Source organism: Canis lupus, chromosome 7 (genome assembly GCF_003254725.2).
Source record: "Canis lupus dingo isolate Sandy chromosome 7, ASM325472v2, whole genome shotgun sequence".
Taxonomy (NCBI): Eukaryota; Metazoa; Chordata; class Mammalia; order Carnivora; family Canidae; genus Canis; species Canis lupus.
Window position 1 is genome coordinate 20,437,065 of NC_064249.1, and position 12,195 is coordinate 20,449,259.

General features: G+C 45.6%; 1 protein-coding gene across 9 annotated transcripts in view; it reads left to right on the top strand.

The window, feature by feature from the left end:
• The window catches only part of ABL2 (ABL proto-oncogene 2, non-receptor tyrosine kinase), a 115,796-nt gene extending 105,614 nt beyond the window's left edge, over positions 1-10,182 (top strand). For 5 of the 9 annotated variants that reach the window (XM_025430154.3, XM_025430156.3, XM_025430158.3 and 2 more), the window contains one exon: positions 498-10,182. In XM_025430154.3, coding sequence (XP_025285939.1) covers positions 498-2,221 — 1,724 coding nt within the window. In that variant the 3' untranslated portion in view covers positions 2,222-10,182. The remainder of the gene's footprint in view (positions 1-497) is intronic. The other 4 variants (XM_025430159.3, XM_025430161.3, XM_025430160.3 and 1 more) reach the window with 1 other exon arrangement.
• The last annotated feature ends 2,013 nt before the right edge of the window (positions 10,183-12,195 follow it).

Genomic DNA, 12,195 nt, shown 5'->3' on the forward strand with positions numbered 1-12,195 from the left:
GGGTTTGATCCTTTATTTCCACTTTGCTGTCCGTCTTCCCCAAGGAGAGAATGGCCAGCATTAAACCAGCTCCTGCTCTTGTCCTTGGTTCTGGGGTGCCAGCGTCGTTAGTCCTGATCTCTTCCGTCCGTTCTACTACTTGGCTTCTCGCCCTGTTTCCTCAACTCTCCAATCTCAGACAGTTACCTCTTGACAGTTTCTGGGAAAAACTGCTTCATTGAGCCTGATAGATGAGGCCAGGGCATGCTGTAGCTTTTAGAGAATAGACAATAGCCAAGGTGAAAGCCAGCACGTTGTTTCTTCCCAGTTATATCACATGTTGTATTTGTAACACTCATCGGTGTAAAATGATAACATATTTATTAATTTCTTCTGAGTCCTACTAATACCTGACATTTAAGAGATACTAACAAAACTCTTATAGTTAACCATAGTTACTCAAGTGTAATGGAATCACTGTTTGTCTTTAACGTTACTGATTGGCCATTTCTTATCAGGGTTCATTAGAGGTGCACAGGCCCCTAGTGGGTCCCCAGCACTGCCTCGAAAACAAAGAGACAAGTCACCCAGCAGCCTCTTGGAAGATGCCAAAGAGACATGCTTCACCAGGGATAGGAAGGGAGGCTTCTTCAGCTCCTTCATGAAAAAGAGAAATGCTCCCACACCCCCTAAACGCAGCAGTTCCTTCCGAGAAATGGAGAATCAACCCCACAAGAAATATGAACTCACGGGTAACTTCTCATCTGTTGCTTCTCTACAGCATGCTGATGGGTTCTCTTTCACTCCTGCCCAGCAAGAGGCGAATCTGGTGCCACCCAAGTGCTATGGGGGGAGCTTTGCACAGAGGAACCTCTGTAATGACGATGGTGGCGGGGGCGGGGGCAGTGGCACTGCTGGGGGTGGGTGGTCTGGCATCACAGGCTTCTTTACACCACGTTTAATCAAAAAGACACTGGGCTTACGAGCGGGTAAACCCACAGCCAGTGATGACACTTCCAAGCCTTTTCCAAGGTCAAACTCTACATCTTCCATGTCCTCAGGGCTTCCAGAGCAGGATAGGATGGCAATGACCCTTCCCAGGAACTGCCAGAGGTCCAAACTCCAGCTGGAAAGGACAGTGTCCACCTCTTCTCAGCCAGAAGAGAATGTGGACAGGGCCAATGATATGCTTCCAAAAAAATCAGAGGAAGGTGCTGCTCCAAGCAGGGAGAGACCAAAAGCCAAACTTTTGCCCAGAGGAGCCACGGCTCTTCCTCTCAGAACCCCCTCTGGGGACCCAGCCATTACAGAGAAGGACTCTCCAGCGGTGGGGGTGGCTGGAGTGGCAGCTGCCCCAAAGAGCAAGGAGAGGAATGGTGGAGCACGACTTGGCATGGCTGGAGTCCCAGAGGATGGCGAGCAGACAGGCTGGTCTTCTCCAGCCAAGGCTGCAGCAGCCCTCCCAACCACTCACAACCACAAAGTGCCAGTCCTTATCTCACCCACTCTGAAGCACACTCCAGCTGACGTGCAGCTCATTGGCACAGACTCTCAGGGCAATAAATTCAAACTCTTATCTGAGCATCAGGTCACATCCTCTGGAGACAAGGACCGACCCCGACGGGTAAAACCAAAGTGTGCCCCACCCCCACCCCCAGTGATGAGACTACTGCAGCATCCGTCCATGTGCTCAGACTCCACGGAAGAGCCCACTGCCCCGACTGCAGGACAGCCCACGCCAGAAACACAGGAAGGAGGGAAGAAGGCAGCTCCGGGGGCAGTGCCCATCGGTGGGAAAGCTGGGAGGCCAGTGATGCCTCCACCTCAAGTGCCTCTGCCCACATCTTCCATCTCACCAGCCAAAATGGCTAATGGCACAGCAGGTACTAAAGTGGCTCTGAGAAAAACCAAACAGGTGGCTGAGAAAATCTCAGCAGACAAAATCAGCAAAGAGGCCCTGCTGGAATGTGCTGACCTACTGTCCAGTGCAATCACGGAACCTGTGCCCAACAGCCAGCTGGTGGACACGGGACACCAGCTACTCGACTACTGCTCAGGCTATGTGGACTGCATCCCTCAAACTCGCAACAAATTTGCCTTCCGAGAGGCTGTGAGCAAACTGGAACTCAGCCTGCAGGAGCTGCAGGTGTCTTCAGCTGCTGCTGGGGTGTCCGGGGCAAACCCTGTCCTTAATAACTTATTGTCATGTGTCCAGGAAATCAGTGATGTGGTGCAGAGGTAGCCACTGTGAGCCTCAGGGGAAGATGCTCACATTTCTGAGGGGAGAGGGAAAGGGGCTTGTTTTCCTGTGTTCTTGTTTTCAAAAAATGAAAGACTGATACTTGAGTGTGTTTATGTGAAGTACCTCAGATCTCTGAGTTCTCACGTTTACAGGTTCATCTCAAAAATAACAAAAAGCAAAACACATAGGACAGGGAAATGAAATGGGGGCAGAGCAGTGGTGGACAGGATTGGAAGCTGCCCTGGAACATCAGGGAACATGTGTCTGCCAGGCCACAGAGAACCCAGTCCAATCCGTTCTTACCTGGGATGATGTGTGGTGGGTAAACAGGGCTGCTCTGGGCCAGGCTGCAGGCCTGTGTGCAGACTGTGGACTGGCCGGGGGTGCTCACTCCGCGCCCCACAGAAGGGGACTGACTTGGGGCTCCAGGAGGTACTGGCGGTGGTCACGTGCCACCTCACCTAATGAATCGGGTGGGAGTGAAGAAGGGAAAGCTGGGAATGTTACCGAGGGGAACCTTTCCTTTGAGGCCATTGAAAGCAGCTGTTTCTCCAGAGCTCACCGCCATAGTCGAAGCTGCAGGTCAGCCTGCGAGGGCATGCTCCCATCCTTTTTACCATGGGCATGTTAATTGGTGCAGGAAGTAAAGAATGCTAGGAAGTAGTCAGGGAGATTGAAACTTCCTCCTCACATCTCCATGGATGAGCAGAAGTCATTTCTCCCCCTCATAGGTTATTTCCTAGTGGACCGGGATTTGGTTTTTAGCTCGCTGGTGCCCATCTATAAATTGTAGGCATAGGGGTCTCCTTCGTGGTTCCTCTCTGCTCTCTTCCGGGTGGGCCATCTTCCTTTATATCTGGCAGTATTCAGGGCATTAATCAATGTTGATATGGAAAACAGCGGTCACGTACAGGCTCTCTTGGGAATCCTTTTCTGATGCCGTGCCCCTGCAAACCGACATACTGGCCAAGGAATTAAGCAGCTCTGCATCTCTTTATCGGTTAACATGCCAGGGAAGGAGGTCTCTTCTTGGAATCCATTGGCCAGCTCCAGAGGTCTGTGACTTTAAGTGTTCTTGAGAAGCTGATTTGGTCCCAATGGCCATTTCTCTGTACTTTTCACCTCCCTCATCACCGTAGACCCAGGCTAGGTAGGGAGGAGGAGAAATATTCTTTCACTCTCCGTGAATTTCAGATGAATTGCCCCCAATTACTCCCACCTACTCTTCTCCCTTCACATAGCCCCTTCCCCCTCATGGTTGTGCTTGTCTGTAAATACTGTACTGGGAATACTCTTTGATATTTATTTTGTCACTTCACCTCTCTTTGAAGAATGCATAATCGAAGGGGCAGGTCATTTCAAGGAAATACTGATTAAACCCTAGAAACATAATGACTTAACCCCCAAATATGTTTTGCCTTTGAAAACTAGGCCTTTTCCTATTTAGTTATAGTTATGGAAGCTAATTAGGATCATATTGAACTGAACCTAAGCAGTTGGATATTATTAATATTCTTGATATCAGGTCTAATCTTAATACTTCATTCTCTTTTTAAAGCTTTATGACCACCACCCCTCCCCTGCCCAAGGAGAACCTGATACAAAAGAATAAATAATTTTTTCCTCCCAAACGAATATTAACTTAGGAAGATAGGAGTTGAACACTGGTGATCTGTGAGTTTTCTTCCTGCCTCTGTTATCGTTCCACTGTCAAGCCACAGCCCCATCTCTTAATCTGTTAAAGGAAGGTAATGCTACATCTTCTCCAGGGTGTTTTGCGAATAAGTGTATAGCTATCCCTTTGAGAGCCACTTCAGTGCAGCGTTGTTGCGTTCAATGGTTTTCATTCTCTTCTTTGCTCAGTAGCAGATAATGGAAATGTGGAACTGCTGAGATGATGCTAACGGGGCTAGAATACTGAGGAGGCAAAACTATGTTTTGGACAGCGTTTGTCCTCTCTGAGGAGGAAACTGAGTTTTCATTAGAAAGAAAGGAAACCCTTGATTCTTGCTGTGGCTGCTCCAGAGGAGGTTCAGGCCAGGAGGAGGATGAGAAGGGAAGAGACAGTCCTGAGCTTGGCAGGGCTTGGGTGAGCCCTGACTGTAGGTTACCTACAGGATGCAGCACAGGCAGTGAGCAATCTGGCTGACCTTCCCTGAGTGGTCGGTCGAGAAGACCAGAGTTCCCTTTAACCTGGATGTCGGCCCATGGTCCTCCCACCTCCTTCTTCGCCACTCCCCTTCATCAGTCATTTCCATAAACTTGAAATTGTTTTAGCAATTTGCCTTTTAAGGGTGGGCAGGGACAGCTAAAACTTTAGAATATTATGCTGCTTTTTAAGTTTATCCGTCATTGTGGGATGCAATTTGAGGGATTAATTATAATTGTTGTTTTTTCAGGGGATTTTTTTTTTTTTTTTTTTTTTTTTAAAGCAAGGGATCTTTCCTTGAGAGCTCTGAAAATAAGCCTTGGAGGAACACTACTGAGTGTATGTAAGCTCCCTGGTTCTCTCACCGCAGAACAGTTTTGAGGGTGGGGACTGTGTCTCACTCAGGGGCAGCACCTGGCTCTCTGTCTTGCCTACAGTAGGTGCTCACTAAGTTATGAAATAAATTGCTTTTGTTCAACACTGTCCAGAGCGGCATTAACTATTGTAGCACAGCCCGTCCACATGATGCTTGAACTGTGTGACTTCAGTATTGAAGGCTCAGGGTTCAGGTGAAAGAGGCACTGTCAACTCACTATAAAAGTATCATTTAGATTGCTCCTTTTTCTAATTGAAAAGGACCAGATTTTTTAAAGTAACCTTATATAAATTTAAAAGTTTTGAGTTCACAGCAGAGAAAACTGCTCAAGACTAAAAGCATGACCTGTCTAGTTTAAAAGCAAAGCAGGAGCAAAAGCCCTTCTATGAGTTGTTGACAACTTTCTAAAGTGGGTATATATGCCTACAGTGGGCTGTCTCAGCTTGAGTCCTTTCATGTACAGGTAATATGATTTCAGCTTCTATTTCTTATCCTAAAATGCAGTGTTTTGTGTAAAATACATCTTGATTGTGCTTTACATGAAGTATTTTCATAAAAGGCTTTGTGTAAAATTAAAGCATGTCTATTTTCCTACAGACTTCCATTGTGATTTTCAGAGATAATAGCCTTAAAAAAGATTGGCCCTAAGAAATTTAGTGTTTTTCCAAATGACCTCTGTTCATTGATATCATTAGAGTAGAGATCCTTTCCCAGTTGCATTTTGGGGTTTAAATTAGAATTTTCTTACAATTCAGTTGAAAATTGGCTGGTAAGATAGTGCCCAGTTAATAAAAGATGCTGACTTTGCTAAGGCATAGCCCGTGTTAACTAAAGTCATGGAGCTTTTGAGTTTCAAAGGATACAGTATAGCTGGTGACTAAGAGTTGAGACTCTGAAGCCAGTCTAGAAGGCAAGTCATTTAACCTTCCTGAGCCTTAGTTTCCACATTGGAAAACAGGGATGATAATAGTAACTACCTCAGGGTTGTTGTAAGGATTAAATGAGATAATGTATATAAGATTCTTAGCTCGAGTGCCTGGCACATAATGAGCACTCCATACATGTTCAGTGCTACTACTATTATTAACACTTAGTCTAGTGAGTCTTAGCCAGGGATGTGCAACAGAATCTCTGGAATTTAACAAACAGTCTGATGTGTTGGCTCATCCCAGATCAGAATTCCCAGTGGGGTGAAGTCTCAGCAAGTGTATTTTCCAAGAATTCCTCCAAGTGTTTTAGACATTCAGCACTGCCGGAACACCATTGGTACCCCAACCCTTTTCTTCATAGCTTCAGAAATTGGAAGAGAGGATGGTGAAGTTACCTGCCCATTATCTTAATTAGTGGCAGAGTCAAGGCTAAGGTCAGGTCCCTTGACTTTCTGGTTGTGGGGTCTTTCTGCCCTTACTGCTGCCTTGTGAGACACTGCCAAAAAAAAAAAGTGGCTCAGATAGACAATCAGCCTGCACAGTGCCGCACACTTTCTAAAGCACACACACACACTCCTGGCACTCTGACCTCGAGGGCCTTGAATGTTGAATAATGGCAACACTAGCAAAGCAGGCATTCAGTAGAGCTCAGTGATATAAAAAAAAAATGTATGGGGTTATTCTTTTGGACAGACCTCAGCAACACAGCAGTGGTCTGTACTTTGCTATAAAGAAATATCAAGTTAAGTTTTAAAAAAACCTAGTCCTACATTCCTTTTTCTTAAAAACAAAATGACTTTATTCCATATCATTTTAATGGCTATGAGGTAATGTATATGAAAGCACTTTGAGGAAAGTATCAAATGTAATTTAACTGTAAGGTTGTATTATTAATGTCTGTTTAGAAGATCAGACAGTTAGATGCTGATTGACTAATCACCCCCGTGACTTACCACATTTGTAAATATGAAACTGCTAAATGAATATGTGCAGGTATAGTTAAGTGTTTTGCTAAAATTGTGGCTCAGCGCCGAATAACTTCAGAAAACTACGGACCAACTTTCTGGTTTAATTATAATCATTAAAAAATAGTAATATGTACTCCAGAATAAAGAAGCTCTTCCAGGGACCTTGACTCAGGAAGAATTAAAGCCCTCTTCTTAGCCTTGAACACTTGTCCACAACATGTTCAGCCATTTAGCATCCTAACATGGTGGGAGCAGACTCTTACTTGTTAATGTTGACAGTGTCTTTTTAACCGATGTCCAGCGTGGTTTCGTTGGGATTTTTTGGGTGGGGAGGGGACAGGTGGGATTGGATGGCCATACAACCAGTGCACTTTGGGAATTAGTTTTCTAGGATTTCCTCCCGTTAGAAATGAGCTTGACATTCATCATCTGTATGTGCGTGTTTTTCCTAAAATGAGTAGCTAAACACAATTTGCCTATTAGATTATAAAATACCCCAGAGTAAATTGCATTGGTGGCCACTTTTGAGTTCTAGCTACACTGCATTCTGACCTCTCCCTTCCAGTTTTAGCTCTTGTTGTCATTGTTACTGTCTGGCTATGCTTCCACAGGAATTCAGATTGAGCTGACAGGGTTGTCTGCGTTTTTGTTCATAACGATTTTTGGGTTTTATCTCGCTTGGCATTAACTTGTTTTACCTTGGTTTGGGATCCATCTCTGTTTCCTAAGCATTTATTACAACCAGTTTTCTTATGTAGATGGGTCTCTGGATGGAAGTTTCTTCTTATGAATTAATAGACCTCCAGCTGTCTATATCTCTGTCTCAGCTTCTGTCAAGCCAGTGGCTCAGTTCTTTTGTAAATGTCCGCTTTGGATTGGGATGTGTGGGAGCAGGAAAGAGAGAAGGAAAGGCAGCTCCAAGGGACCTATGCCCTTCTGACAAAGGCAGGCAAAGGTAGCCCCACAGATGCCTGTACGTTCTGTGTGACAACCCAGAAAACCGTTTGCTGGCCATAGCCCTGCTAGTCAGAGAGGAGAAGCCTTGGGCTGGTTCGAAAGCTTGTCCCACTCTTAACAGTTAGGATAGTTAAATCTTTTGGAGAGAGTTCCAGTTTTCCAACTACCAGAATTTTAAAAAATGCAAGGTTTGTTTTTTGTTTTTTTTTTTGGTTTTTTTCTGGCAAGTGCCTCCAGTAACAGTGATTGCTGTTACCTGCTCTGTTCCAGCCAGAACTTCACTGCTATTCCCTGTCCTCCTGTATTACTGGAAAGCGTGGGTGGATTTCAGGGCTGTGGAATGGGCCTCCTGCGCAGAGCATCTACCCAGATGACTGTCTTGGCTCCAAGTCTGTCTTATGTGAAGTTTACTGCAGTGTCCAAAAAGAGGAGTTTCTGCTCTGGGGCTGCTGTTTCTCATGCCATACCAGAGGTGTACATTTCCTCTTGAGATAACACATATATAAGATGATATTTCCTTCATTTCTAACTCAGTATCCTAGATCCATAGGACAGGACATTAGGGGAGGCTCCACCTTGTGATAATCAGGGTAAGAAGATTGCATGCTTCCCCCTGAGTGAGGAGGCCAAAGCAGGTCATCTTGATTCTAGGTCATTCAGAGGATTGTGCCTTCAGAGATGGGTTTTGTGTGTTGCGGAGGAGAGACTTGTAAGCTGGGTTGATGTTGCATGATGAGTGAGCTAGAACTGGTAGGTGGGTGGCGGTGGCTCAAAGCCCTGGTCGGTGAGAATCCCTGCTTGAGATGTTCCCCACACACATGGTGTGTGAGAGACTGCACTTTTCTCCATCCTGATTGGTGAGCTGGGGGAAGGCTGTTCTAACTGGCCCTTCCCTCCTTCCAAGAGCATTTCTTTGCTCCTATGTACAATTACGAATTTGAAATTGTTTACCTCTTTTAGAAGAATTACATCCTTTAACTTTCCCACTGTTGAGTACACATACTGAACACAGTAGCAAGGCCCTGGAGCAGCCCATGGTCACAGATGGCATGTGAACTGATGTAACCTGCACATCATCTCAAGGAAGGGCTGTCTCCATTAAGTCAAAAGCTTAGGCCACTTTGTCCTCAGATCGCGCCCCATACGTGCCCTCAGTGTCTGTTCTGTGAAATTCTTGGTTGTTTTACTCAAAGGAGCAAGTTTCTGGGTCCTGCATGTCACTCCAGACTACTGAGCTATAAATGCAGGACTTGAGGTCTGGGAGCATTCTGGTCAATTCTTTAGGACATGGTGGAGGTGAATTGTCCAGTGCTAGCAGGCTTTAAGAAAGGAAATAGAAAATTTTATCAGAATAGGAATTTTAAATCATGTAATTAAGCACCATAAACTTGAACTGGAGAATAGGACTTCTAGTTAGTAAAATTTTCACATGTAGGGATAATTTTCATCAGTTGTGTAACACAACAGTAACACAGGTATGCCAAATAAATTTATTCTTGATTCAGAAGATATTGCAGGATCCTGTAGTGCTTTAGTGTCCTCACTGGTGAATCCCAGATACTGTTCTTCACAATTCAGAGGTACCATACCATGTGTTGAAAGTGGCAAGAATGCCAAGAGACTGAGAGGTTTCCGGTAGCTGAAGGCCAGGTAAGCCAAGCCTGCCTCCATTTCGACAAGCCGTTTTTCACTGTGGCCACTGTTCTTGGGATTCCGTTATGAGAGAAATTTTCTGAGATCTTGAGAAATCCCCTTGATTTAGGGTGATTGTTCTTCAGAGAAATTAGTATTCAGAAACTAGAAAGGACAATGAGGTACTCATCTTAGAGTTCTTTAGGGCATATGTTTGAAAACCTTCAGATCTCAGATCTGTAGAGAAGGGTATGTGTTATGTCCACGTCTTGTACATACACCGTTGTCGTGCTAAGAAAGGAGAGGAGTAGGTGAAAGAGGAGTTACCCAGATCTTTCCCTGTGGTGAATAGAAGCTGTGCCCTGGTTTGGTGTGTTTGCCATGAACAGGCTGATTGAGCTGTTTATGCATCCTCAGAACCCCCGGTCTCCTGGGCGGACCCCACACTCTTCCTGTTTGCAATCCGATTCTGTAATGACTATCAGTGGAGAAACCCAGTTTTATGCTCGCTTGACAAAAACAAGTTGGAACATTTCATGGTGGCTGACAGAACTTTGCCCTAAAACATAGGATTCTTTAAAACTTGTTTAACATTTATACCAAAGGTCACGCTCTGCAGGTGTATGCATGGTGGGTGCACACGGGGTGAGGCCTGGTGTGCACTGCGGAGGGGACACAGTGAGACAATATGGGATTTAACTGAAAACACATCAATCATGGGTCACACTACCAGTGTTGTCAGGTATTTGTTCTTGTAATATATTTTCAGGTGTTTTGTTTTTCTAATTTAATTCTCTCACCCTGTTGTCTGACTGTGAACTGCTAACAGTGTTAAACTTGATGTAAATAAACGAGGCCCTTGAAAGGGGAATGCTGTCTGCCTGTTGTCTCACAAGGCTTGCCAACTTGTGTTTTATTTTAAATAAAGGTTGCAATATTTTATTGGCAAAGTAGGCTTGTGATTGGAGTGTTTCTCCCCCAATTTTAACTGAGCGGGAATCTGCAGAATTTTTCTTTCTTTACAATAAGATAGAAGTGTGTGAGGTAAAGAAGCTGGTTTTAGCAACATCTCTCTGACACATTCTTTAGCATCTCCTCCCGGAGGAGAGAATACTCATTCTTCAATGGATTATGCCTTTTGGAAACGGCTAAAGGCAGCATCTGGAGCCCAGCAAGTACAGACGGTGGGTAGTGTGTGTACATGCGTGTATATCTGGCTAACATAAGGTGAAAAGGGAGCCTTAATTCTCTCAAAGTCTATTCTGAGGACAATTCCAAATAGGTTCTGCAAAAGTTTAAAGCCAAAGTAGCATTAACAGAGCACATGTAGAATGTCACAGAGAACGTTCTACTCTCGTTTTGCTTACTCTTCAATTTTTTAAAAATGTGAGTCCTTGCTTTTAGAAGTGCCGTTGTGGTTAGGTAGCAGTAGGCTGGGTTCACCTGGCACACAGGTGCGGTCCCGTTGGAAGAGCTGTTGAACATCCGCTAACACAGCTCCTCTCGCTCCCCCTGCTGTCCTTTCCTTTTGCCCATTTTTGGTGCAGGGAAATCTTATTTTTGAGTCTCCTGAGGAGAAACTTCCATTGTGATTTTCTGCCTCTTTTGCATTATTTGTAACATTCTGCACAGCTGAGGCTGTGTCACTGGCTGCGGGAAAGCATAGGAGCTGGAGCCGGAGTCAGACTGCCTGGGTCGAACCTCTCCAGTCCACTGACTAGCTTGGTGACTTTGTGCAAGTTTTTTGCCCTTTCAGAGCCTCTGTCTCCTTGTCACCACAGTCATTGTTAAGACGGACAAGAGGTAATGGCTACAGGGCACACGGGGCACATGGTAAGTTCTCAGACGGTGAGTACCTAGAACAGACTTCAACCGGACTGCACAGACTAGCATGGAGGGAGAGGCCCCTGCCTTGGCTTTGAGTATGGGGCCAAGTGACAGCAGTTTTCTTAGATTGTACTTTATTAAACACCCAAGCTCTGAGTCCTAAGCACTTTAGAAAGATGACTTTGTCTCATCCTCATAGCAGCTTTATGAGGGAAGTACAGTGATGCTCCCTGTTACAAAGGTAGAGAGCAAGGTTCGGCTGCATTTCGTAGCTTTCTGTGGTCTCACGGGGCTAAGTCACTGAGCCACAGCACTGCGGTCCAGGCAGTCGGGCTCCAGACAAGTGTGCAGAACCATGGCGTTCTGCTGCCTGTCCTCGTCCCTGAGGTATAAGAGGGTCAGACCCTGTATTTACTACATCAAACATGGCACACCAGTGCTAAAAGGGTGTCAGCTGTTGTGTGGCTCTGAAACCTGAAGAGAGTATATCCTTTTAAAGTATATTATTACGTGAGGCGCCTAGGTGGCTCAGTCGGTTCAGCCTCTGCCTTAGGCTCAGGTCCTGATCTCAGGGTCCCCAGGGTCCTGGGATCAGGCCTCTCCCTCTGCCCGCCCCCACCCAACTTATGCTTGCTCACGCCCTCCCTCAAAATAAAATCAATTAGTGTGTACTCACAGAGTGTAGAGCAGGGGTAGTAACAGCATCAGGTGGCCTGCATCTTTCCGAGATACTCCAGACTGAGACGAGCTCGTGGCTTAGACTGCCCCCCATGTTACTGTGCAGTGAGGCTGAACTTGCTTCTGTCCCGCGGGTGGTGAGAAAAGTTCCTTTCATCACATATTTGAAAGTTGAGCACATAATGTGGCTCAGGCTAGATACACCCTGACCTCGAGACACTTGGGTAAATGAGTCCGATGAAGGGCTAAACGGGAGGAACGAGCCCAAATCATTGTTTTTCCAGGGCTAAAGGTAAGAGGGTTGGGGAGGGCTTTAATGAAGAGGGGATACTTGAGGTGATGACAAAAGTAAGAGCAGAGACCCCTGTGCAATTCCAAGAAGCAAAAGTGAAGAACCGAGAGAAGGGAAGAGACACGGAACACACCCCATGTGTCTAGAAACACAATGTACGCGTTTA